Source organism: Leiobunum rupestre, chromosome 1 (assembly GCF_980474605.1).
Source record: "Leiobunum rupestre chromosome 1, qqLeiRupe1.1.hap1, whole genome shotgun sequence".
Taxonomy (NCBI): domain Eukaryota; kingdom Metazoa; phylum Arthropoda; class Arachnida; order Opiliones; family Sclerosomatidae; genus Leiobunum; species Leiobunum rupestre.
In genome coordinates this window covers 52774632-52801161 of record NC_143384.1, presented here as the reverse complement: position 1 = coordinate 52801161, position 26530 = coordinate 52774632, and the positions used below count along the sequence as shown (strand labels likewise).

The 26530-nt window shown below is 35.7% G+C and overlaps 1 protein-coding gene across 1 annotated transcript in view; it reads right to left on the bottom strand.

Annotated features, from left to right (window-relative positions):
• Positions 1-282: 282 nt before the first annotated feature.
• Positions 283-26530, bottom strand: part of LOC149963233 (uncharacterized) — a 32399-nt gene continuing 6151 nt past the window's right edge. The window contains exons 7-15 of the mRNA XM_090165357.1: positions 23930-24201; positions 21853-22012; positions 20448-20617; positions 19222-19363; positions 5071-5160; positions 3957-4079; positions 3799-3891; positions 1431-1984; positions 283-627 (exon numbers count right to left, since the gene is read on the bottom strand). Coding sequence (XP_090021483.1) covers positions 367-627; positions 1431-1984; positions 3799-3891; positions 3957-4079; positions 5071-5160; positions 19222-19363; positions 20448-20617; positions 21853-22012; positions 23930-24201 — 1865 coding nt within the window. The 3' untranslated portion in view covers positions 283-366. The remainder of the gene's footprint in view (positions 628-1430; positions 1985-3798; positions 3892-3956; positions 4080-5070; positions 5161-19221; positions 19364-20447; positions 20618-21852; positions 22013-23929; positions 24202-26530) is intronic.

The following is a 26530-nucleotide window of genomic DNA, read 5'->3' as shown; positions in this document are numbered from 1 at the left end:
GAGTTTGACTATGTTTAGACCATCAGCTTGTATCATGCAACAATTTTCCTTCCAGCAAGAGGGAGAAAACCCGCACAGCGGTGTACTTCAATTGCTTAGGTCTTACTAAGTGTTATGGAACCAATGATATACCAGTGTGTTTTTATTTCTTAGGGAGAAGCAGCTTACTCTTTGAGCATAAGGGGTATATAGATTTATTATAACAGTATTTTATAATTTATTTATACATCACTACATAATTTAGTATCTAATAATAGTTAAAATGATTCACAATCACTTAAACACAATTTCATACTCCTTTATTGGCACTTCAGAGGCATAACCAATTTGATTATTTTGAGGTGGGTTGGAACTGTCCTCAATTAGCTACTCAACAAAATTCAAATCATCCATGGACAAAGAATCACTCTCAAAGGTAGCTTGCTGGAGTCCCAATTCACTGTTTGATTGGGAACTTGTTGAGGCCAAAGTAGTTTCACAGAAATTGGCTCCACTATATGTAACAAAAGAGCTGGGATCGGAAAGACTTTGCACATTAGTGATGACTAAATCTGTTTCAGACAGATTTTTTTTGCATTCGTATTTCCGAACTTCATTCAATGTATCACGAACAAATTGCATACATGGCTGAAACAAAAAAATATTTTTAATAAGTTATTTCACAAATTTATGTCTATTGGGAGATTCTGTAAAGTACTGGAGGTTAGTTTTATGGTTCTGTTAAACATAAGAACAAGTGCTATTTTTTATTTTAGAGACCGCAGGCAAATTTGCTTCAGTCAATTTATATTCAAGAATTAAACTGTGTGCCAACAGGTTTTGACTATATCAATTTATAGAAATAGCTATTCTTTTCTCATTCAAATGACATATTTATAAAAACGACTTGATATTATTAAAAACCAATAAGTTTAATTTTTTAAATGGATCTTGATTAAAATTGCATCTTTGGTAAACTGTTTAACAAAGACACTGTGGGTCGAGAACAATCATCTCCCATTAAAATTTTAGTATATTGTAATAGTTTGTGACAAATGTCTGTCAGCTGAGAAAAAGTATTCTAACTACAAGAAAATTATACTACCATAACAAAGGAGTTAACATTTAATCCTAAATTATCCAGATTTTTCCATAGTAGGAAATAAATATATTTTCTCGGAACAGATCCACACTAGAAAACCCATCAACTCATGTATATCACACAATGCACTTTCTTATATCCCACCATTTAGGAGTTTTAACAGTTGTGATGAGATGAAGTATATTCTCATATTAAAAATACTGTCAAAGGCAAAATATAAAGTTTATGCTACGGTGACAAGACTTGCAACTGGTTTCCCCTTATACTGCCAAAGTTGTTGTCAAAATTGCGGCAACAGGCTTGTACCTAGCGATAATGGGAGGAATTAAAAAAACTATAAATATCTTACCGGACTATCCTTGAAATGTTGGTCACGGGCATAGGGACTGGGAAAAATCTGATAACAAGTCTTACAAATGCAATGGGCCCCTTTGCATCTACGTTTATGTTGAATAAGTGCATTTGATGTAGTGAAGGATTTAACGCATGTCTTACAAGGGAATGAGTCACGCAAGTAATTGGAGAACTGTTTCATTGACGGATTAGTATTTATCACTTCAGTTTCACAGTCAGTATACTGGTCAATAATGTGTTGATGTGAAAATTTGGCAGATTCATTCTGCACTTGTGGATGAAAGTTCTCTTGGTGAAGAATCGCATTATTGATGACAGCAAATTCCTTATCACAGTAAAGGCATGGGACTGTACCAGTATGAATAAAAAATATGTGGCGCACTAGTACTGTCAATTGGGCAAATTCCATTTGACAATGTTCACAAATGAAAGGAGTTTGGTCATGATGTTGCAGAAGCCGATGTTGTGAGAAGGCTCTGTGAAACCGACGTTCAAATTGGAGCCCACAGTCTTTACATATAAATCTTTTAGTTTTTATAGTTCTGTCAGCTGCAAAGGTAAACAAATTATATAAAATTAATCTACACCACTATAATCTTTAATAATAAGATAGGCTAATACCTCAAGTTAACTAGAAACTTTAAATTAAATTTAATCAGGTGGTCCAGTTACAATGTGTAGGAATCCCTTTGGGTATACGGCGACTGGTTATAAAAAGACACCCCCCTTCTAAGCGGCCACAGAATCATTTGAAAAATTAAGCCCAAATTTAGGGTAGCTCCTCTTCATAGCAAATCCAATGCAGAATAATTTGTAATTTTTTTAGCCTTATTTCAGAAATTCCAAGGATTTTGTAGTCCTCTAAAGCCAACTACACGCATGAGACACGAAATAATAATAATAATAATAATAATCAGCTAGGCTAATACCCAAGGCACCACCTTAGGCCTAAGTCATCATGCGACTTTTGAAGCCCTTAATTCAGGTGGCCGGGTTACAATGCGTAGCCAACAGCTCCCTACACTAACTATTACCGTTAACCTAGACAAGTTTTTATGGGAGGGGAAACCGAAGAACTCGGGGGAAAACCCCTTAAAACAATGGGGAGAGAACTTGCAAACTCAACGCAGAAGGAGTTGTTCCGAGTTTTCACCCAGTGCCACAAGCTGGAATCGAACCCGGCTCCTCTTGCTGCGAGGCGAAAGTGCTAACCACTCCGCCACCCCATTAGCTTTCCTGTGTGTGAACTTGGTTTTTAAACTACACATGCGTGCAAGTTCAAAATTTTCTTGTAAGTTTTGTGTGTGCAGTTGGCTTAACAAAGCAAATTTATTATCCAACATTACATAAAATAATTATTTATAAAACCCATTTGTTTATTCTACCCTATCGGCTCTAGCTAATGATGTAAGAGATCATTCCCTTACCAAAAAATAAGTGGTCTAAGAACTATTTAAGTTGGTTTTAAGTTTGTATTTGAGACAAATACCAACTAAAAACCTACTTAAAAACAACTTAACACCAACTTAAAACCAACTGAAAACTTACTTAAAATGTTACTTAATAAAGACCACTTAAAGCCAACTTAAAACTTACTTAAAATGTTACTTAATAAAGACGACTTAAAGTGAACTTAAAAAATAATATGGTTTTTAGTGGTCAGAAAATTACAACTTATTACCAACTTAACTAGTTTACTGAAATATGCTGACCACTTAAAGCCAACTTAATATCAACTTAAATGCGAATACCAACTAAATACCAACTAAAAGCCAACTTATTTTTTGGTAAGGGTTGGCACATAAATATGAAACTCAAAATGGTCAGCTTCAAACTTTTAATTTTCTTCTTACACTAAGAACCTACACAAACCTTTCAATGAAATTTGGTTTTGGAGCAAAAATTATTTCATCTTTTTCATTTTTCATTATTTTTTCTACATCAACCGTCTATTGCTATAATTAGCGCCAGCAATAACAATAATGATAAATGAAAATTTTGGAATAAGCAAAAAAAATCAAAATGGCATAACATAAATATTTAAATTAAAATGGTACATTTCTTAAGTCTTAATATTAGAGGTAGCTAGATAAATGAACAAAATCTGTCACCACCAAGCAATATTAGGTGATTTCGCATGGAATTGCCATATTACTTTATCTGTATTTCAAAAGTTCAGCAACCCTCTAAAATTTGCAAATCACTTAGCTACCAAAATAGAGATGTTTTATTTTCAATCTGACAACAAAAATTAACCTCCATTTTCTTTTCATGATTAGTCACCCCTACTTAGTCAATTAACGAGATATGGAATACAAACCTACAAAAGACTAGTAAAACACTTAAGAATTCAACCAAGTTACCTGTAAAATCATCAGCTTCCATTAGTGATTCATCCACATCTACCGTCATTTCTAAATCTTCAGTGTAAGTGAAATTATGTAAAATATCTTTTTCTGAAACCAGGAAGATTTTAAACATAGAATCAACATCCCTAAGCCAATGAGAAGAACTGTTTTACCATTGCAACTTTCTGTTATTTTTTTATTATTCCACCCGTGTGGGGCTTCATATAACTCTTTAGATTTGTGGTTCTGTTTTCTGTTGATCAATAATTGTGGTTCACTATATAACTCTTCTGAAACTGAACAAATAGTAAAATAAATGGATTTTAATGATTAGAAAGTAAAACATCTGGCAACATGCACTATGGCTTGCATATCTAAATCATAATTATCTGATTACATTCACCATATGATTCACAACAAATTAATATACAATGACAGTTTACACCCTATAAAAATTTATAAATTTAGCTGATATGCCAAGGAGCTATTCATTCTATTTCAATAAGTGATTTTTCAGTAGCTATGACCCCAACCAGTTTCCAGTTTTATGTGGTTCTTTCTTTACTAGTTCTTGACCCTATAATTCGTAATTATATTTATACTTTTCAATAACCCATTCCGTGGGGTAGGGGTAGACCAAAAATATGGATAAAATTAACTTTGCTTTGGGTCAATTATGGGAAACATGTCAAAGGCAGGAAAAGCTGAAAAATTGTGCCAAAGGGGAATGAATATGAAACGCAGATAACAATTAAATTAGCTCCACCAGCGATTAATTTTACCACACTGCCTGATCATTTGCATTGCCCTTCTAACACAGTAACAACCCCTATACTTATGAAAATCACCATGCTTAAATTTCATCACAGAATATGCAGTTTCAGGGAATTTTATTCATAATTTATAATTGACATTATTCTATTGTAGAAAAAAAATAGGAGTCTGAGTTACCTAAAACCATTTCATTGTGCTTTTATTAAGCTGACATTGTTAAAATGAGCTGGTGCTGTTTATTATTTTTATTTCCAAGACTATCATTTTTACATGGGACATTCATGAGAGCCCTGCTATTTGCGTGGGTCACAGCTTTTGATAGGTGTTGGGCTTGTTTTTGTGAGAATAGCAATGACTAAACCAAATTGCTTTTGATCCTTAGGAGAAACATTAATGACAATGACTTTTAAATGTAAAATAAAGAATAGACGACATGTAGGGATGCATCATATAAAATAAGAGAAGACATTTTTAATTGTCTTCCCTGTATGATACAGCCTTAAAACTATTTACTTTTTGAGGTTTCTACATGGGGCACATTGATCAGCAATCGTGGTTCACCAATTAACTCATCTGTTATATTTGGTTCCAAACTGGCAAAATCTGAAAATAAAATTAATCATTAATTGTGTTTAACTATTAAGATTTAGTGGTTAAAATGGGGATACAAAATGCACGTCTATACCTTTATTATATTTGAATACTAGTACAGTTATTTCAAGTTTAAATCCCTATTGGGGTGAAGTGTAGTACAGCGGCCTCATCGAATTTGATATAAATTTTCGTTGCGCCTGATAGACCTTGTCACGTACATGCCGAGGGTATTTTTTATTTTCGCCGCAAATGAGTATTTAATTGTTTAATTTAATTTTTTTAATTTTAAAAATTTCTCATTTTCATTGAATTTTATATTAAATTTGGTTGTGCCTGGATAGACCTTGTCACGTAGATGCCGAGGGTAATTTTTATTTTGGCCGCAAATGATTATTTAATTTTTTAATGTAATTTTTGGGCATTTGCACGTGTTTTGTTGTACTTATTTAAGTCGTGTGTTCGCCGGCACCACAGTTTCGGTGTCCTAATGAATTCCACGTGATATTCCCTTTTTTTATAAAATCAGTTACAGTTTTTGTTCATTTTCTCGGTGTTTTGTATTTTTGGGCTACAAAGTGATATTCCCGTACTTTATCAAATCTTTTACAGTTTTTGTTCATTTTCTCGGTGTTTTCTATTTTTGGGCCACTTTGTTTCTGGTTGAGATTAAAAGTATATACTTGATGCGTAAGGCTTGGTACTGTCCTCTAGGTCGCGTTATAGATGGCCCATCGCTTTTTTTTAGTATGGGGTTGGGGAGGCGCTGCGCACCCCCAGCGCTTGAGCAAAGTGAGTGCGCGGCGCCGTCAGGCGCCAATACGGGGAATCTCAAAGTGCGTCAGGCGCCAATACGGGGAGTTCAGTAACGTCTTTTACGTGTTTTGGAAGTAATTATCTTCGTCGGGTTGTCGCCTACACCATGGCTTGTTACTGTTTGTTTAGGTTTCCACTCTACTAAATTTTTAACATTAAGTTAATTAATTTAATTATCATTTGCGGCCCAAAAACAAAAGTTTCGTAATCTACGCGTCAAGTGCTACATTCTCCGCCACCCAAAAATACAAAAACACGGTAATTCCCGAAAATTAGTACATTTTTAACATTAAGTTAATTAATTTAATTATCATTTGAGGCCCAAAAAATTAGTTTCGTAATCTACGCGTCAAGTGCTACATTCTCCGCCACCCAAAAATACAAAACCACGGTAATTCCCTAAAATTAGTACATTTTTAACATTAAGTTAATTAATTTAATTATCATTTGCGGCCCAAAAAAATTAGTTTCGTAATCTACGCGTCAAGTGCTACATTCTCCGCCACCCAAAAAAACAAAAACACGGTAATTCCCTAAAATTAGTACATTTTTAACATTAAGTTAATTAATTTAATTATCATTTGCGGCCCCAAAAAAATTAGTTTCGTAATCTACGCGTCAAGTGCTACGTTCTCCACCAAAAAAAACCACGAAATTACATGAGGCCGCTGTAGTGCAATTTTGCCCAATATTGCAAATGAAATAAGGCTTCAAGAATTTGTAATCAATTTTTGCCAATGATAATTAGTTGTTTTATTAGCAGGTCTAATTTTTAGGGTCTCATATCAGTAGCGCCGCCAGCAGTAGGCACAAGTAGGCACGTGCCTACGTTGAAAATATTTGTGCCTACTTCGGCACAAATAATAGGGTAATTCCACGTCAAATCGCCCAATTTTGTAAAAAGTTCCCCACGGCACCATAACCAATTTTGATGAAAATTTACAGGTTATTAACATATATAATTTTAGTGGGAAAACTAAATTTTTAGCTCTTAATTCCTTGTAGTTTTTAAAATATGATTTTTAAAAAAAAGCATGTGCAAGGAACGACAATTTTCTTCAATCGAAAAAGCCATATTTAGGTCTAAATAACTCGAGAACAAATAAAGACAGTCCCGTGAAGTTAAACACGGGTAAAACATGGGTGATCGAGAGTCCTCGTGTGAAGTTTGAGCCAAAACAAATAAATAGGTAATTAATTATAAAATTTTGAAAATGGAGATTTTCGCTCAATTTTAGTTTCGCGAGGTAAATTCCACGGTATGCGTTTCCAAAACTATTGATTAGACATAAGTTATTGGATTATTTATGTGGTAAAACATACCCAATTAACACGAAAATACCAATAAAAAATATCTTAAAAGTGTAGTTTCTGGGTTATAGTTGCGTGAATCGACCCGTTTTTGTGAAAAATTAGAATACATGGTACTGTTTCAAGCGAAATTACGGTATGGCGCCAAATGATACTCATGTGAAACGTAATATAATTTAAAAGCTAATATTCCAAGCTACAATACGGATAAATAAAAAAGTTGAGTATGGAAGAGCGCCAACTTTAAAATTAAGATTGAATTTTACGAAACTTTGGCGCTTTCTTTTCGACAATCGTGTAAGTGAGGTTTACTATACCTACCTGTTGAAGACGCCACGAGTCATTCTGATGATTACTAACCTCTCCTTTTCTTGGTGTACCTCTGCTGTGATAGCCGACGAGTAGAATATCTCTCGCTTCTCTTGGGTTAAGGCAACTTATGAACCACAAAGTTACTTATACGCGGGGGCTTATTTCCTGGGCTGAAAAACATCAATGTACGCTAGTTTCCAGCGAAATTTATTACAGCGCCTAATTAAATTATACATATTATATTTTGAAAGCTTATATATTATATATTATAATCTACAATATGGTAAATTAAAAAAGTGAGTATTAAGACTGATTCCCACTTAGCGCGAAATTTGATTTTCGTGAGACGAATTGAAGGTCGCGAATAAAATTTACTATAGAGCCAAGCTATACGGCGAAAACTAAATTCGTCGCGAAAATATCGAAAAGTCGTTAAGTGGGAATTAGGCTAGAAAAATAATTATCTCTAAAATGAAAATTGATCTTAAGGCATTTAACTGTTCATTTAATTGCTCAAACAAAACAAATACTTATTAATTTTTGACAAAAATGTAATTGTTTTCCAATCTAAAGTGCTGAGTAGGTTTTTCCATCGGAAATAATATTCCGCAAAGGTACCCAACATAGGTCTTCTCTCCTGGGCCAATAGAGCTTTAAATGTTTTCTACGAAGAAAGCTAACGGAGACGTCTTTCTCCTCTTCGCGTCGTTCTACAATATTTCCTACCGGCCATTCTTCATCGTATGTACACGTAATAAATGTACCTGGCATGCGCTCTTCCCAAACTAAACCTTCCATATTATTTGGTTGGAATAAAATCACTTTCGTCGATAATTGATCATCTGATACTCTCTTTCAATTAAGTTCGTTTTCATTTTCAGGAATGTAAGCGTGGTGTGATCGAGTTCCAGCGATTGTTTTTATCCCGACATATCTCTCGTTTAGCGAATATTTTTCGACGTGATTTCAACGTCTCTTTTATCCAAAATCTATGTTTTTAATATTTTGTATACACCACGTATACATATCTTCTGGTTTTTGTATTTGGGAAGTCTTGGCAGCCTGCAAACTCGCTTTGGCCACAAGTCTTTTCACAGTGCCATCAAGTCCATCGCGGGGACTTTTGCCATGTGAGTTGGCGAAAAAGTGCCATTCCGCTTTAATCTTAAAATCATTTTCGTGGGAGCATAAATTGGCGAGATTTTTAAAATTTTTGTACCGACTGCCGGCTCCATCACTGAAGTAAATTAGTTTGTCAATGGTGGTGGGAAGTTTTCGCATGATATCAGCAATCATTTTGGTCAAAATGAATGCACTGTATTGGAGTTGTATGCGAGACAATCCGAAATTAATTAGCTATAATGTTCAAGCGTCTCTTCTGATAATAAGGGTTTATAATACACGACGAATGGATGTAGGGTTGCCTGTGTATTGGTTCAGTGGTGACCTTGTAAAGCGTCTTGAACAATGAAACTGAAGTTTCGACTCGTGGCGTCTTCAACAGGTAGGTATAGTAAACCTCACTTACACAATTGTCGAAAAGAAAGCGCCAAAGTTTCGTAAAATTCAATCTTAATTTTAAAGTTGGCGCTCTTCCATACTCAACTTTTTTATTTATCCGTATTGTAGCTTGGAATATTAGCTTTTAAATTATATTACGTTTCACATGAGTATCATTTGGCGCCATACCGTAATTTCGCTTGAAACAGTACCATGTATTCTAATTTTTCACAAAAACGGGTCGATTCACGCAACTATAACCCAGAAACTACACTTTTAAGATATTTTTTATTGGTATTTTCGTGTTAATTGGGTATGTTTTACCCCATAAATAATCCAATATCTTATGTCTAATCAATAGTTTTGGAAACGCATACCGTGGAATTTACCTCGCGAAACTAAAATTGAGCGAAAATCTCCATTTTCAAATTTTTTTAATTAATTACCTGTTTATTTGTTTTGGCTTAAACTTCACACGAGGACTCTCGATCACATATTTTTTACCTGTGTTTAACTTCACGGGACTGTCTTTAATTTTTCTCGAGTTATTTAGACCTAAATATGGCTTTTTCGATTAAAGAAAATTGTCGTTCCTTGCACATGCTTTTTTTAAAAAATCATATTTTAAAAACTACAAGGAATTAAGAGCTAAATATTTAGTTTTCCCACTAAAACTATATATGTTAATAACCTGTAAATTTTCATCAAAATTGGTTATGGTGCCGTGGGGAACTTTTTCCAAAATCGGGCGATTTGACGTGGAATTACCCAATAGTTGTTTTCTGAAATGCTGATATTTTTCATCGCTTCTCTTTAAAAGTTTGTATTCCAGAATTTGTGAGCTCAAAATTACAAACATATCGCAGGTTTTTCAGAAACATATGGCTTTTAGTAGATACTGGTTACAACTTAAGATTGTAGCAGAGAGATGTTGGGGGGGGGGGGAAGCCAGCACTTAAGATGTTGAATTATTTCGCAAACCCTTTGTCATTGCCCCCTATTGAGTACTGTCGTTGAAAGAGAATCTGCCAAAAGATCTTTCGACAGAGGCTGGTGGGAATTCAGTATAATTAATTCCTCTTTCTCACTACTGACTTATCTAGGGCTATGTAGCAATATATCTTTTTTTTTTCTGGGCATTGTTAGTGACCACCGAAATTTTTCACCATGCTGGTGACGTTTGGCACCTGTTAAGAGGTAAAATGTGGGATAGTGGGAGGGGGGGAGATAAACCTGTAATGGTCATGGAGAGCATAGATGAATTTCTCAGAATTCCGACAAATGGCCAATAACTGTTCAGGGGTAGAGGGAGAACGTGTTGCACATACTGGTTTTGGATTTCGACATGGATCGAAAGTGGCTTTTCGACATGGATCGAAAGTGGCTTCCTAGTTCCTTGACTCCTCGGATCTCTATCGTAGAATTCTCAAGTCTTCATTTCGTTTTTTTTCACGAGAAAGGAACAGTTCTCTATTTCAAGTCTCTCAGTCAGTAGTTAGTGTCATTTTTCAAAAGGCCCTTTTCAAGGCTATCAGTAGATACTTATTTAACAGCCCTTTTCAAGGCTATCAGTAGATACTTATTTAACAGCCCTTTTCAAGGCTATCAGTAGATACTTATTTAACAGCCCTTTTCAAGGCTATCAGTAGATACTTATTTAACAGCCCTTTTCAAGGCTATCAGTAGATACTTATTTAACAGCCCTTTTCAAGGCTATCAGTAGATACTTATTTAACAGCCCTTTTCAAGGCTATCAGTAGATACTTATTTAACAGCCCTTTTCAAGGCTATCAGTAGATACTTATTTAACAGCCCTTTTCAAGGCTATCAGTAGATACTTATTTAACAGCCCTTTTCAAGGCTATCAGTAGATACTTATTTAACAGCCCTTTTCAAGGCTATCAGTAGATACTTATTTAACAGCCCTTTTCAAGGCTATCAGTAGATACTTATTTAACAGCCCTTTTCAAGGCTATCAGTAGATACTTATTTAACAGCCCTTTTCAAGGCTATCTGTAGATACTTCTGTAGATCCTTATTTAACAGCCTTTTAAAGGTTTTTAGTAATTAGAATTTACACTTTCAAACAGCCTTTTTCAAGGCTATTAGTACATACTATTTTAAACAGCCTTTTTAAGTTGAAGAACATTTTACTTCGCCTAAATCGTTGCACCAACAATCCTAAAAAAAGCACCTAGACTATTTGGAATCGAAATCCCGCGGCACAATAGCGTCTCAGGTTAATGACCACCATAAACTGGACGTTATTCAAAATAGAGGTGTTAGCTACTCACGTGGAAATTCTTTTAATATGCGCCCAACAAGATCTCGCGCTTCGGGAACATAGGTCAGATGACAAAAATGAAAATAGAGGGAATTTCGATGAAATTTTAGAACTATTGAAAAGGAAATGTCCTGATTTAAGGACCAAGTGCGAGTGTGTGCCAAATTATTCCAAATATATGCATAATTAACGAATTATTTAATATTAGTGCTAGTGTAGCTAAGAAAACCATTGTCCAAGAAGTTAATGAGTCCGGTGGCTTTTACTCTGTTATTGCGGATGAAACTCGTGATAATGCAGGTGTAGATCAATTAAGTGTTTGCATTCGGTATACTAAAAATAAAATAGGCGTCGTAGAGAGATTTTTAGGGTACACAGATTTGCATAAGTTTGATTGTGAAAACATCAGCTTAGCTATTATAAACCTTCTAACGCAGTGGTTTATTAAGTGGAAATTGCGTTGCACGAACATACTGTAACGGGGTGCCTATATGGGAAACCCCGATTGGGCTTAAGCTCGTTTACAGGTTCATGCGGCGCAGGGAAGATGGCGCCACTGGTCTGACGGATTCCTTATCACCGTTCAAGGGTCAGGCGAGCGTGGGCTTTTTCAAGGATATAAGAGGAGCTGCATCGAGGTTTGGGGGAGAATCAGGACTACTCCTGAAAGTACCACTTCGACGTAAATTATCCGTTGGCTGTCGCGTTAAAGTTTTAAGGAAAGAATAAAGACCTTCTATTGACTTAGAGTTTTATTCCAATTAATATTATCGAACTCACGTAGGAAACTCCTACTACAACCATCTCCCCCCTACAATACGATGGGGCTAGTGTAATGAGCGGACACGTATCAGGTGTTAGAATTAGAATAGAAGGGGCACTAGGTGGTAACTGTCCGTACGTCCACGGCTACGCTCATCGGTTAAATCTCGCTTTGGTCAATTGCTGCTCTAATATATTGGCAGTGAGAGAATTGCTTGGTTTAGTTCAAGCAATCTACAATTTCCAAAGCAATTTGGCTATTAGAAGCCAATGTTTTGAGGAATCCCAGAAAGAGTTGGGCTATGACGTCGTCCTTAAAATGCCTCAAAGTTGCGATACAAGATGGTGGAGTAAAAAGAAAGGAATTCATTATTTTAGAAATAGGTTCAATTCTGTTGTTTTAGCATTAGAAAATTAGGTTGAGAAAGGTAAAACTGAGGAAGCAGCTGAATGTCGAAGATATATTTCTCAATTACAGAAATTTAACAACTTAATTTTAATTGTTGCGTTAGATGAAGTTTTAGGTGTTACAAATTCGCTGTCGGAATACTTACAAAGTTCGAAAGTTGTTTATACGGAAGCCATTTGCTCAGCTTCTGTAACTAACTTAGAGGAAATTAGGAGCTCTGAACGTTGCAACTCAATTTGGGAAGAAGCTTCAAAGTAGGCGGAGTCCGTTCTTATCACGGTACCGGATCGCAACAGTTAACTTTTAGCTTTAAGAAAACGAAAAATAATCCCCAACAAAAGGCTAAAACATGCTATAATCACATGCACGACGGGAAGTAGAGAATCGGAAGCAAATACCATAAACAATCAGTTGAGATCCATCTATTACCAATTAATCGATAAATTTCTATCGGAAATGAAAACTCGACTACTGGAAGAGTGGTTTATTAAAGAATGTAATGGCTTCTGATCCCGAGTCAGAAAACTTTCTTAACGAAAATGACGTCTTAGCCCATTGCCAAACATACAGCCGGTTTAACTTTGACCTAGATTCCTTAAAGAGTCAAATTAAAATAGCTAGAAATTTGATTAAATCTAAAAATTTAAACAGCGTAACAGAGTGCTTTAATTATTTGATGACGATGGACAATGGATTTCCAGACCTAGCCAAGTACTATAAAGTGGATTTGTGCATTCCCGTGGCCAATACCATTTTAGAGTTTCAGTTCCCTTAAAAGAATTGAAACTCGTCTACACTCAACAATGGGAGAATCTAGACTTTCTAGTCTGGCCACATTGTGGATTAATCGTGATATATCGAATTATTTGAAAGCTAACCCAATGATAGTGGTTGATGAATTTGGAAAACGGTCAAATCGAAGAGTGACCTTCGTTTAGATTTAAAACTTCTTTTACAGTTCTCTAGATGTTTGCCGATTTTTTTTATTTATAAAGTATAATTATTATTATTATAATTATTATTAAAACTCGCGAACTCAAAAAAAAATATAATTTTGTTAAGAATAAAACATAAGTTTGCTTAATATCTTTAAATATTGTTGTTAGTCACTAAAAAACGTTTTGGTCTAATAATGTTTGTACTAATCTTATCTTATCAGTTATCTAAAGAGTAGTGACCTTTAGCATGGTGGCTTTGTTATCACATGACCTTATCTTACTATATATATGAGAGTCAACTAATGTAAAAGCAGCAGTCTCTCTCATGCCTTGATGGAGTTAATTGCAAGTAATAGTATACAAGTTATGTAAATAATCATTAGTTTTAACCAGTTTTAATAAATAGATATTATCATAAGATGTGGTCTTCTTTGTCATGTGTCTACGTTAACAAGTGGTAGCAGAGCGTGGTTGCAACCAAGACCAGGAACTGGAGGAGGTAATTCATTTAAATATGGCGGACGCCAGCAGTATTGTAAGTGGAATTGAAAAATTAACCCATGATAATTATAAAAACTGGAGCTGGGATCTTGTACATGTACTGAAAGAAAGGGAATATTGGGGAATAGTGGCTGGTACAGATAAGGGGCCAGATGAGCAAAAGGCCACCCAAGCTGAGCTAAAGGTATTTGAGTCCAGGAAAGCCAAGGCCTATGCGATACTAGCTAGATCCATAGGTGAAGATTGTAGAGGGTTAATTTCCGAAGCAGTTACTCCTAAGGACATTTGGGATGCAGTTAGAGATGCTTTCTATCCTCGATCAAGGGCACGCATCGCAGCATTGCGTGGGGAATTTTATTCTATTAATTGTAAATCTGGGGAACCGATCCCGACGTTCATTGGACGATTGTATGAAATAAAGAAGCATTTAGTAGAAGCTGGGGAGGTTATGGAGGACAAGGACATATCTTACCAGTTAATCAGCAAATTACCGAAAAGTTATGAAAAAATAGTCCAGCAGATCTATCATTATCCAGATAGTGAGTTTACACCAGTGAATATTAAACGCACTTTGTTAGCAGAGTATAGCAGACAAACCCAGAAAGAAGTGGTGTATACGAAATCCGATGGCATGGCAGTTCAAATCCGAGGGAGAGAACCAAAGCCACAGTCCGCAGCTCGAGCCCCACGCTTCACCTGTTCCTACTGTCACAAGCATGGTCACAGGGCCAGCTAATGCCGAACTCGTTCCAAGCATTATGATGGTTCAGGATCATCCGGTTCAAGGCAGAAAGCAAGGAACGAAGGGAACGAATCCGCCACGTTCGCATCAGCTAAATGATCATCACTGCAGTCAACAGACTGGGTAATTGACTCTGCAGCCACCCATCACTTTTGCAACGATAAGGAGCTCTTCATGTTTTGCAATCCAGTCAACGCTGAGGCTACTTGCGGAGAAGGAAAGTCTAGAATCGAAGGGAAAGGTGACATTCGGCTACAAATTGGGGGTAGAAATGGAGGATATCATCTATTGCGGAATGTATTCTACACCCCAGGATTACGGAGAAATCTCATTTCTGGACGCCTAATAGACAACGCTGGTTACAGATCGATAAGGGAAAGGTGACATTCGGCTACAAATTGGGGGTAGAAATGGAGGATATCATCTATTGCGGAATGTATTCTACACCCCAGGATTACGGAGAAATCTCATTTCTGGACGCCTAATAGACAACGCTGGTTACAGATCGATCATATTCAATTCAACTTACACTGTCACCAGTCAACAAGGCAAGTTCTTATTTCAAGGGTTTTTGACAAACGACAACTTCTACACTCTACGGAATGCTCATGCTGTGAATCAAGATGGTATTCGCATCGGAGCGTATGCAAACTCAGTCGAAGGTCTAGCTGGATCCAAAGAGCTGGAGCAATGGCATTGGAGATTGGGCCACGTAAATGAGAGGGACCTCAAGTACATGTCGAAACATAGCATGCTGAAAGGTCTGACGCCGTTAACTGGTGAATTGGCAACTTGCGTTCCTTGCCAACTTGGAAAGAGTACGAAGGCGGTGCACCGGAGCATTGACCAGATCCAGAGTAAACGTATCCTTGGTCTCATCCATTCTGATGTTTGGGGCCCAGCACCGGTAAGATCAATTGGAGGTGCACGATACTATGTTTCCTTTGTAGATGACTATAGCCGGCGTGTCTGGGTCTATCCGATGGCGAATAAAAACGACGTATTTGAGAAATTCACATTCTTCCGAAGGCTGATGGAAAATCAGACGGGACAAATGGTCCAGGCACTCCGAACTGACAATGGCCTTGAATATTGTAATTGCGAGATGACGACTTTCTGTAACGAATCGGGGATTCAACATCAACGTACCAATGCCTACTCTCCAGAGATGAGCGGTGTAGCGGAACGAGTTAACCGTACACTCCTCAATACTGTCCGAACCTTCATTGAGGATGCGAAGCTGCCACTTAGTCTATGGCCCGAACTCATTACAACAGCAGCGTATCTCAAAAACCGAGTGAAGCACTCACAGATCGAGGATAAAGTCCCGCAGAGCTTTTGGGTCGAAAACATGCCTAGCGCCAACCATCTCAAACGTATCGGCAGTCTAGCCTTTGTCCATGTATCCAAGCAACAACGTGGCCATAAATTCAATAGCAGAGCCAGACCTGGAGTTCTAATTGGTTATGCCCTGAGAACTAAGGGCTATAGAATCTATTTCCCTACTGACCGCAGCGTCACAGAATCCCAGCATGTGCGATTTGATGAATCAATCATGGGAATGGAGTATCTGACAAGATCAAAACGCGACGAAGGGTTGGTATTTTTTTGGCCACAGGAAGAGGACGAATCTCAGCAAGAATCAGAGTTGCTCATACCCGTTGTCCAACCACAGTCAGCACAACCTGCTATGCCTGCGAGCCCAGTACCTCAAGCAACTGAATGCCAACCAGCAAGGGAGATCCCGTCAGGGGCTACAGGTCCTCTACCTGTCTGTACGCAGGCACCACAGTTACCAACTGGGTGGAGAAGAGAAATTAAAATACGCCAAAGCGGCTTAACAAAAGGCATGGCTGATGTTTATTATTATAGCCCTGATGGAGACAAGCTGAGGTCCAAACCCAAGGTCCAGAGATACTTACACAATCATGGATTGGCGCATGACATCAACACTTGGAATTTTTCACGAAGTACCGAGACCGCATCCCACATAAATTCCGTAGATGAAGAAGACATCTCTGAAACCTGCGAAGTATATTGCACTGAGATCACCGCACCAAAAACATAAGAGCAAGCCGTCAACTCCCCGCAAGCAAAACAATGGCGTTTGGCTATGGATGAAGAGATGGAAACACTAACAGCAAGAGAGGTAACAGAAGTTACATCGAAACCTTATAATCGTAAAGTTATTGGCTGTAGATGGATATACACCATCAAGAGAGATCATGCAGGAAAAATCATCCGGTACAAGGCCCGTATTGTCGCAAAAGGATACAGTCAAATGGAGGGCATTGACTATGACGAAACCTTTTCACCAGTAGTAAACTTCAACCTTGTACGTTTTTTTATAGCACTGTTTGTCATGACGTTTAGATGGGCCCACTGTCATATGGACGTAAAGAACGCTTACCTCTATGGGAAATTAGACCGTGACATCTATATGGAGCAAATACCTGGCTACGAAACAAGAGACCGTAGTACTCATTGCCTCAAGCTCATTAAAGCGCTTTATGGATTGCAACAGAGTGGGCGTCATTGGTTCATGGAGCTCGACGAAGCATTCAAAAGTTTGGGTTTTAAGAAATTTCTCAGCACTAATTGTATTTATTACATACCATACCAAGCCATAGTACTTATTTACGTGGATGACTTGATCGTTTTAACGAAGACGGAAGATGTCATTATGGAGGTCTATAGACTACTCTCGCAGAGGTACGAACTTTAAATCCTGGTGCCCATCAGGTTTCTACTTGGCGTTCAGTTTGAAGAAACTAAAGGAGCTCTGAAACTTCATCAGTCCTCGTATATCAAGGAAATTGGCAAGAAGTTTAACATTTCTCTGGAAGAACCTGTCTCTCTACCTATTTGCGCCGGAGTCGTGATCTCACGAGACGATTGCCCATCAACAAAAGCGGAGATGCAGCAAATTAAGAAGAAACCATATAGATCATTGGTGGGCTGTCTGATGTCCGTCGCCCAGCGCACACGACCTGATATCTTGTTCTCGGTCACATTACTGTCTCAGTTCAACAGCAATCCTGGCATTAGCCATTGGCAACGCCTCTGTCAGCTTACGAGATATCTACTAAGCACATCATCGACCGGCCTAATCTATGAGCAACAACAAAAAACCGCAGAATTGAATGTCTACAGTGATAGTGATTGGGCATCTGATCGGGATACCAGGAAGTCTAACTTCGGCTACGTGGCTTACATCGGGACCGCACCTTTTTCCTGGAGTGCAGCCAAACAGAAATCCGTCTTGACATCCACGTTTGAAGCCTAATATATCGCCATGTCCGAAGCGGTGAGAGAACTTTTATGGCTTAAGCCATTACTTAAAGAACTAGAGAGCTTTTATGTACTTATGCCTATACCGATAATATTTTGCGATAATGAATCAGCCATTGCTTTTTCCGAAAACTCCATCCAAAATAAGAGAAACAGGCATATAGACATACGATATCATCTTATACGCGACGAACTAAAGAAAGGAGTGTTTAGGATAAGATTTGTTACATCTAAGAACAATGTAGCGGATGTGTTTACGAAAATACTAAATAAGCACAATTTTAGTAATATGGTTAGAATGTTAAAGTTATCAGATTAAATTTAAGTAAATATTTTAGCCAATATTCAAAAATAGGGGAGTGTTAAGAATAAAACATAAGTTTGCTTAATATCTTTAAATATTGTTGTTAGTCACTAAAAAACGTTTTGGTCTAATAATGTTTGTACTAATCTTATCTTATCTGTTATCTAAAGAGTAGTGACCTTTAGCATGGTGGCTTTGTTATCACATGACCTTATCTTACTATATATATGAGAGTCAACTAATGAAAAAGCAGCAGTCTCTCTCATGCCTTGATGGAGTTAACTTATATACTATTACTTGCAATTATGTAAATAATCATTAGTTTTAACCAGTTTTAATAAATAGATATTATCATAAGATGTGGTCTTCTTTGTCATGTGTCTACGCTAACAAATTTAATGAATGACGAAAAATGGTCCGCAAAAGGTAGACTGAAATCAGTCATAATAATCATTCCTAGATGTCACATTATGTACACTATCAAAAATCCATAAAAATAATAAGTTTTGTTAAACCTATTTTAACCACATATGAAATATTTTGTACAATAAATTCCAGCCAGAACACTATAAACGCCTCACAACTCTCAAATAATACAAATTTATCCTGGGATGAAGCCAGGATTTTGTTTTGGAGGAATGGCAAACAATTAATTTACGTCCGAAACAAATGCGGTGCAGAGCACAAGATTAACATAGAAAATTGTCACAGCGACAATTAACGAGAAATGTGCTTGTGTACGCAGGTATTTTAACAAACGAACCACAGATATTATTTGAGGAACAATAATTCAGCAGTTCATGAGCGTTGGTCACTACATGGCTCTACGTAAACTAGCTAATTAGGTTATAAAACCAGATTTTTTGGTTCAGTAGACACTAATTCAGAAAAACAGAGCATTACCATCAACATTTTCAACAAGGTTCACATTACTGGTTACTTCAATTGACTGGCAGATATCATTATCCGTTATTTTAAAGAGAGGTTCTTCATTTTGCTCCTTAAAATTAATTATGATATTGGAGGACATTGATACAGACTCAACCTAGAAATATATAAAATAGAAAAGATAATTAAATGGGTCATTCCACGTCAAATCAACGGATCAAGGAACCATGTAACATCCCATTGTAATGAAATTTAAATACATAAATAGGGAACAAAATAAATGTAAAATCTTAAATTTTAGTGGAAATTACAGAGCAATTGTTAAGAATGTTTGATAAGTTGGAGGGGGCAAAGTTAATCACACTGAAATTGTTGTAGTTTTGGACCCAAGCGAAGGTACCAGAGCTACAGTTGTTTGTAGAATAATTTAGAAATTTTGCACATTTGAAACACCAGAAAACTATCTGTACACCATACATTAATTTTTACACAAAATACCAAAAAGCTGTAGTCAATGGATGCAGCCTGCCAATAATTTGACTAAAACAATTTCAATTTAAATATACAAGGAAATATTTTAACACATTGCAACTTTTCCAAAATACCTTACTTTAACTGTCGGTTAACAAGTTTCTGAAACAAATTTATAGTAGAACAGGTAATTTTTTAAGTAATTAAAAGTAAATTTCTTTCCTATTTTAAATGCAAAATCCCAGAAAGTTTTCATGAGATGAGTCAATGACAAATTCTTATCTCCCACTTGGCTTAAATGATTTAGAACCAGCCGATCCTAGCCCCAGACGTTAAAATGGCTAATGTATAAAAATAGCAAATTGCTTTAGTTTGCTCACCTAAATCAACTACAACTATCATACTATAGTATGATGGGACAATTCCCATAAAGAAGGGGGGGGGAAATAACAGGGAACCATTGTCGACTAGGGATTATCACTTTTAAATCAAAATTACGGTTCTCCGGAAATGAGTAGTTTTCAGAGATATTAAAATTAGAAATTTTACCAATTATTGTTTAGATTAGGCTAGGAAAGGGGTTGGGTTATCGTACGTTAGATAACTTTATTTAATCATATTACCATGATATACTTAAATTTTTAATTTTAATTTTGAAATATCTTTAACTACCAAAGTGATAGCCTCTACTTGACAATCATATTGAAATCAGTGCATTGCCTCCACTAGACTGTTAGTACAAGAGTGGATAATGTTCTTAAAAAACTTACAGTTGTGCTACTTTCTTTAGACAACTTTCGTTTATCTCGTTTTTCCTTATGGTACTCATGAAAACGGATATGAATATCCAAGGCAGGCTTTGAAGAAAATCGTACATTGCAAAAATGACATTTAAATATGAAATCATCATTGCTGTTTTCAATATCAATGACTCTGTTGACTGAAAATAATTTATAATATTACATTCAATTTCTCTAGTCGTAAGCCAATAACCTCAACACCACACAACTGCTAAGTAAACTCTCTAAAATAATCTAGTTAGAAAAGAGCATTAGGTGGTGGGGTTCTATTGTTACTATTATACAAGGCGGTATGGCTAAAATATCTGATTTATAGCACTTTTCTACAATATAATAAATAAATTTTAGTGTGAGGCACAACTAACTTTTTGATTAGTTTAAACTTAAAATTTATTAATTAAAACCAAAAAAGTAATAAACTATGGTACTCTTTTATACATTAAAAAATACTCTTAAATGTTCCACCCATCCTTACCAAAAAATAAGTTGGCTAAAAACCACTTAAAACAACTATTATTGGTTTTAAATTTGTACTATTTAAACTAGGTTTTAAGTTTGTATTATTTAAACTGGGTTTTAAGTTTGTATTATTTAAACTGGGTTTTAAGTTTGTATTATTTAAACTGGGTTTTAAGTTTGTATTATTGAAACTGGGTTTTAATTTTGTATTATTTAAACTTGATTTTAAGTTTGTATTATATAAACTGGGTTTTAAGTTTGTATTATTTAAACTTGGTTTTCAAGTTTGTATTATTTAACCTGGGTTTTAAGTTTGTATTATTTAAACTTGGTTTTCAAGTTTATATTATTTAAATTTAATTGGTTTTCAAGTTTGTATTATTTAACCTGGGTTTTAAGTTTGTATTAGGACTGGAACAAATGCATACTTAAAAATAATTTAAATAATCTTTAATAACCAACTTATTTCCAACTAGACCAGAATCGCAACCCCTTACATTTAACTACTTAGAACCAACTGAAAAATATGTAATTTTCTGACTACTAAAAACCAACTAATTTCAAACTTAAAAAAAGAAGTATTTTCCTACCAACTGAATAACAACTTATTACCATTTTAACTAGTAACTTGAAATATGCTGACATCTTGAGCCTACTTAACACCAAGTTAATATTAACTAATAATGTGTATACAAACTAAAATCCAACTTATTTTTTGGTATGGGCCCATTCTAGTACAAAATGTAACTAAACATAAATTTCCAAAAATATAAAAGGAAAAATTTGTGATTTAACCTAGAGGTATATGGCAAGCATTCAGACTACAGATCTTTTATCTTAGGCATAAAGTTACCTCAAACAAAAATACAAAAATATATTTTTAAATATTATTTAAGCTTGGTCAAAAATAATGTACCTCGATTTTTGGATGGAATACTCAGGCCCACGTTTGTATCAGATAATACCAAAATCTCCTCATCAGGTTTAATTTTTGAAGGTGGCTCTACATTGAATTCAGATGAAATATCTTCAAATGTATGGTTAGTTTCATCCTTTGAAGAAGTTCCAGGTCTTACCTGTATTGCCAAAATAATACCATATCAAAATATATTTATTTATACTAAGAGAGAATGACCCCTTACCAAAAAATAAGTTGGATTTCAGTTTGTATACACATTATTAGTTGATATGAACTTGGTATTAAGTAGGCTCAAGTTGTCAGCATATTTCAAGTAATTAGTTGGTTTTTAGTAGTCAGGAAGTTACTCATTATTTTTAAGTTGGTTTTAAGTAGTTAAATGTAAATGTTGATTCTGGTTTAGTTGGAAATAAGTTGATTAATAAAGATGATTTAAGTTATTTTTTAGTAGGCATTTGTCCCAAATACAAACTGAAAACCAAGTTGATATACAAGTTGTCCTAAGTGGTTTTTAGCCAACTTATTTTTTGGTAAGGGTTGAAATAGAGAACTGAAAAAAAAAACGAAATTGAGATTTGAGAAAAACTACGATAGAGGTCAAAGGAAGTTACTTTTTAATAATAATAATCAGCTATCCCTTACCAAAAAATAAGTTGGTTTTTAGTTGGTATTTAGTTGGTATTCACATTTAAGTTGATATTAAGTTGGTTTTAAGTGGTCAGCATATTTCAGTAAACTAGTTAAGTTGGTAATAAGTTGGTTTTAAGTTGGTGGGAAAATGCCTTTTTCTTTAAGTTGGTATTTAGTTGGTTTTTAATGGTCAGAAAATTACATTATTTTTTAAGTTGGTTTTAAGTTGGCTTTAAGTGGTCTTTATTAAGTAACATTTTAAGTAAGTTTTAAGTTGGCTTTATGTGGTCTTTATTAAGTAACATTTTAAGTAAGTTTTTAGTTGGTTTTAAGTTGGTGTTAAATTATTTTTAAGTAGGTTTATAGTTGGTATTTGTCTCAAATACAAACTTAAAACCAACTTAAATAGTTCTTAGACCACTTATTTTTTGGTAAGGGTAGGCTAATACCCAAGGCACCACTTTAGGCCTAAGTCATAAAGCGACTTTTAAAGCCAATAATTCCGGTGGCCGGGTTACAATGCGCTCCATGTTGTAATCCATAATCAGTATGTACAGGTACAATCTGTGCCCCCTCTCCCTGAACAGTTATAAAGCCGCGTTCACCAAGACATTTTGTTGAGGAGAATTCTAAAGTAAAAAGGGGAAGAGCACCCCGCTTTCAGCGGGGTGATCCGACTTCAGCCTTTCTCTTTCTCCTTCTGCACAAGGTCAGCAGTTCACAAAGACTTCCTTTACTCGCGCTAACAGTTACACAGTTTTATTTGTGGCACTGGCAGCCATAGCGCACCGAAACCACGAGGTGAACAAAGTCTTTCGTTCCCTCGGGCCTCGGACTCCACTATCTCTCAAGAAAACCGGTGTTTGTGTATCACATGACCGACACGACGTCATAACTGCTTCTCTATTGGCCAAAACTGGCACGTGATTTTCAGCCGAAGGTCGAAATATCAAACTGGAGTAGATACGGGTTGACCGCCGAATTCCCTCTCGTTTTGAGAAGTTTTCTCTCCCCTTTCGACTTTCAGCGGCTTTGTGAACCGCCGATTTCTAACTTCGTCTTCTACCTTTCGCTTTCAACTTAAGCTATTTACCATTTTTAACGTCTTTGTGAACGCGGCTTAAGGGTTTGATTCGGGTCTAGTTGGAAATAAGTTGCTTATTAAAGATGATTTAAGCTATTTTTATGTATGCATTTGTCCCAAATACAAACTTAAAACCAAGTTGAAATAGTTGTTTTAAGTTGTTTTTAGCCGACTTATTTTTTGGTAAGGGCACCAGGCTGATTTGGTTTTTTTTTTGGGCGAGGGAGCCTACTCTTCAAGTGTGAGGGGAATTGGGTGAAACGCTAAAAATCATCACAACATCATCATTCTCTATAAGAATAATTAATACATTCTGGACCATTTTTAGAAATAACAACCAAATGGATGCAATATAGTTACCTCATGGGTGGTTTCTTTTCGTGATACAGCAATCCTACAACCTGAATGTTTGGGTTTAGTGATGGTGTTCTTACACTTTTTTACGGAAGACATTTGGGAATTATTGTGCAACTTTAAGTGTTTAACAATATTCAACCACTTGTGTGATTTAAATTCACAAATACCACATTTAAATGGCATTTCATCCTGGTGTCTGTCACGACGATGTAAAATAAATTCATTTTCCTTGAGAAACAAGTTGCAATCGGAGCATCGAAAAGATTCCATCTTTGCTGGTAAAGAAATAGTAGTTAAAAAATCAGAATGGTTTCTAACTTTTGAACACAGCGCCAGGATTTTCTTAGTTGCAGGGTAATAATTTTTCTCATTTGAAAGCCCCTTGATAGAGGTAAAGCAGAGCAATCTAGAAGTTGGAACAACAACTTTTGGTGTCACATGACCATTTTAGACATTTTACTTTTCCCATTTGTACTTCGGAGTCAAATATCTAACAACTTTAAGACGACGCCATATTCTTGTCGAGCTTACTGAATACGATGTAATATATTTGTAGCGTTTGAATAAAAATACTGATGACTACAATTTTCCATTTTGTGGGGCTAATGCAGGAACACCATTGCTAGTGGTGTCCTTAATATGGCCTACACCTGTTTATTCCCCTTCCTGTAGTTACCCCTGTAGCACAACCGGTCGTATTAGAGTCGGGTTGTAGTCGAAAAGTCGGTTTTAAGTCAAAGACCAAAAGCCGACTTAAAAAGTCATTAATGTTTTAGCGACGAAAATAGGTAGCAATGCATTTAAGATTTTTTGGAGTCTGTATGCCGATGCAAAGCTGACTGGAAATTATAGTTCAATTGCCGACTTTAAAACTACTAAATTTTGAAATCTACTATCGGAGCGCCATCTTTGGTCCCGTTTCGTAACTATTAGAGATAAATTGTTCTCCCGCTTTGGGTTGATTTACACGTGCCATAACGGTTTCTAAATATTTAACAATTTTATGTAAAACATTGAAATTATTTGCATACAGTATCAAGATAATCTTCTAATGTAAGCTTTTTCATTGACATTTCATTTTAATCTAAGATAATCTTCTTATAAGTGGAGGATTGGAATAGAATAGAAATTAGGCCTAGGTTTTCTTTTGTTTACAATGACATATTGACTAGCTTTCAAGCTTTTGTTTACAATGTATAGTGACTAGCTAAATTAAATTGATGTGTGAATTTGGATAAATGTCTAACTGAAAGATTTTTCTATTAAATGCAGAAGCTGTTCACCAATTGCCATAATATCATAAAGCTATTTGACATTGAAGAAGTTATGAAATCTTAGGTAAAACACACATTATATAGACAGGAAGGGTTTCGGGAAGTGAAGAGTTTGGACAAGTATTGTGATCAAAAACAAAACGACGAAGACGAGGGGTAATAACTCTGGTTTTAACTACATGTAAAACTTTAAGAGAATGATAGCTCTGATTTGAATAATGGAACTACATATTTTATTATCATATTGCATTTTTTAACTGTCACTTAACACTACACCTGTAAAGTTCCTTTATTAAAATTATACATATTTGGATATACATGTTCGTGCTTCATATACACATTAAATACACGAATTATTTAATAAATCTTATATTTTCTATTTGAATAAAAAATATAAGTTGAAAGATATGCATTGCGTTTTGTTTACTACTTAATTTCATTTAAACTTTAATGTGATTTTTATCAAAAAAATTTGATATAAATAGGACTGCATGGACTAGCAGGTATAACGGTGTTTTTTCTATTTTATGTTGATAGAATGCCAATTTTTTTTTAAATGGTCTATCTCAAGCAAAATATCATTGTTCAAATTGGTAGAGTTTCTGGCAAAACGGCCCCATGTGGTTTTAGAGTCGGTAACATATTAATTTATAGTCGATTTGCTTGTAATTGGATCAGCAACTCAGGCTTATATAAAAACGGGCCAAAGTCGTTTCCTAGTCGGTCATTCATCTATTTACAGTCGATGTGCTTGGTAATGGGTCGGTAATTCGGGCGTATGTTAAGTCGAGCCAAAGTTGTTTGAGAGTCAGTCATTCATCTATTTAGAGTCAGTTTGCTTGTTAAACGGTTGGCAATTTGGGCGTATGTAAAGTTGGGCGTATGTAAAGTCGGGCAAATGTTTCAGAGTCGGTTACGTATCCTGTTACAGTCGGATTACAGTTGTATACTGTAGAACGTTTAGGGTCGGCTGACAGTCAGCCGACTCGTTTACCCCTAGGATATTTGGTCCTTAAAAAGCCTATCAAGCAGACGGTCAGCCGACTTCGTTATTTACGTAAAAATCTGACGTCGGCCCGACTCTGATTTGCTACAGGGGTAAATCTTTCACACTTCAAGGAGACATCCCTAGGTGTTTCCCTCCGATTTTTTTCAAACTCGGGGGTTAATGTACCTTGAAAGCTCCTAAAGTTTCAATGGCCATTCGTCTTGTCATGGCAACAAAAAATGTTTTTCACAACTCAAGCTTACACTTTCTCTACGTAAAAAAGCATGATAAAATTACAGTTTGTAAACCCTTACGATTTTACAAAAGTTTTATTGATTTTGT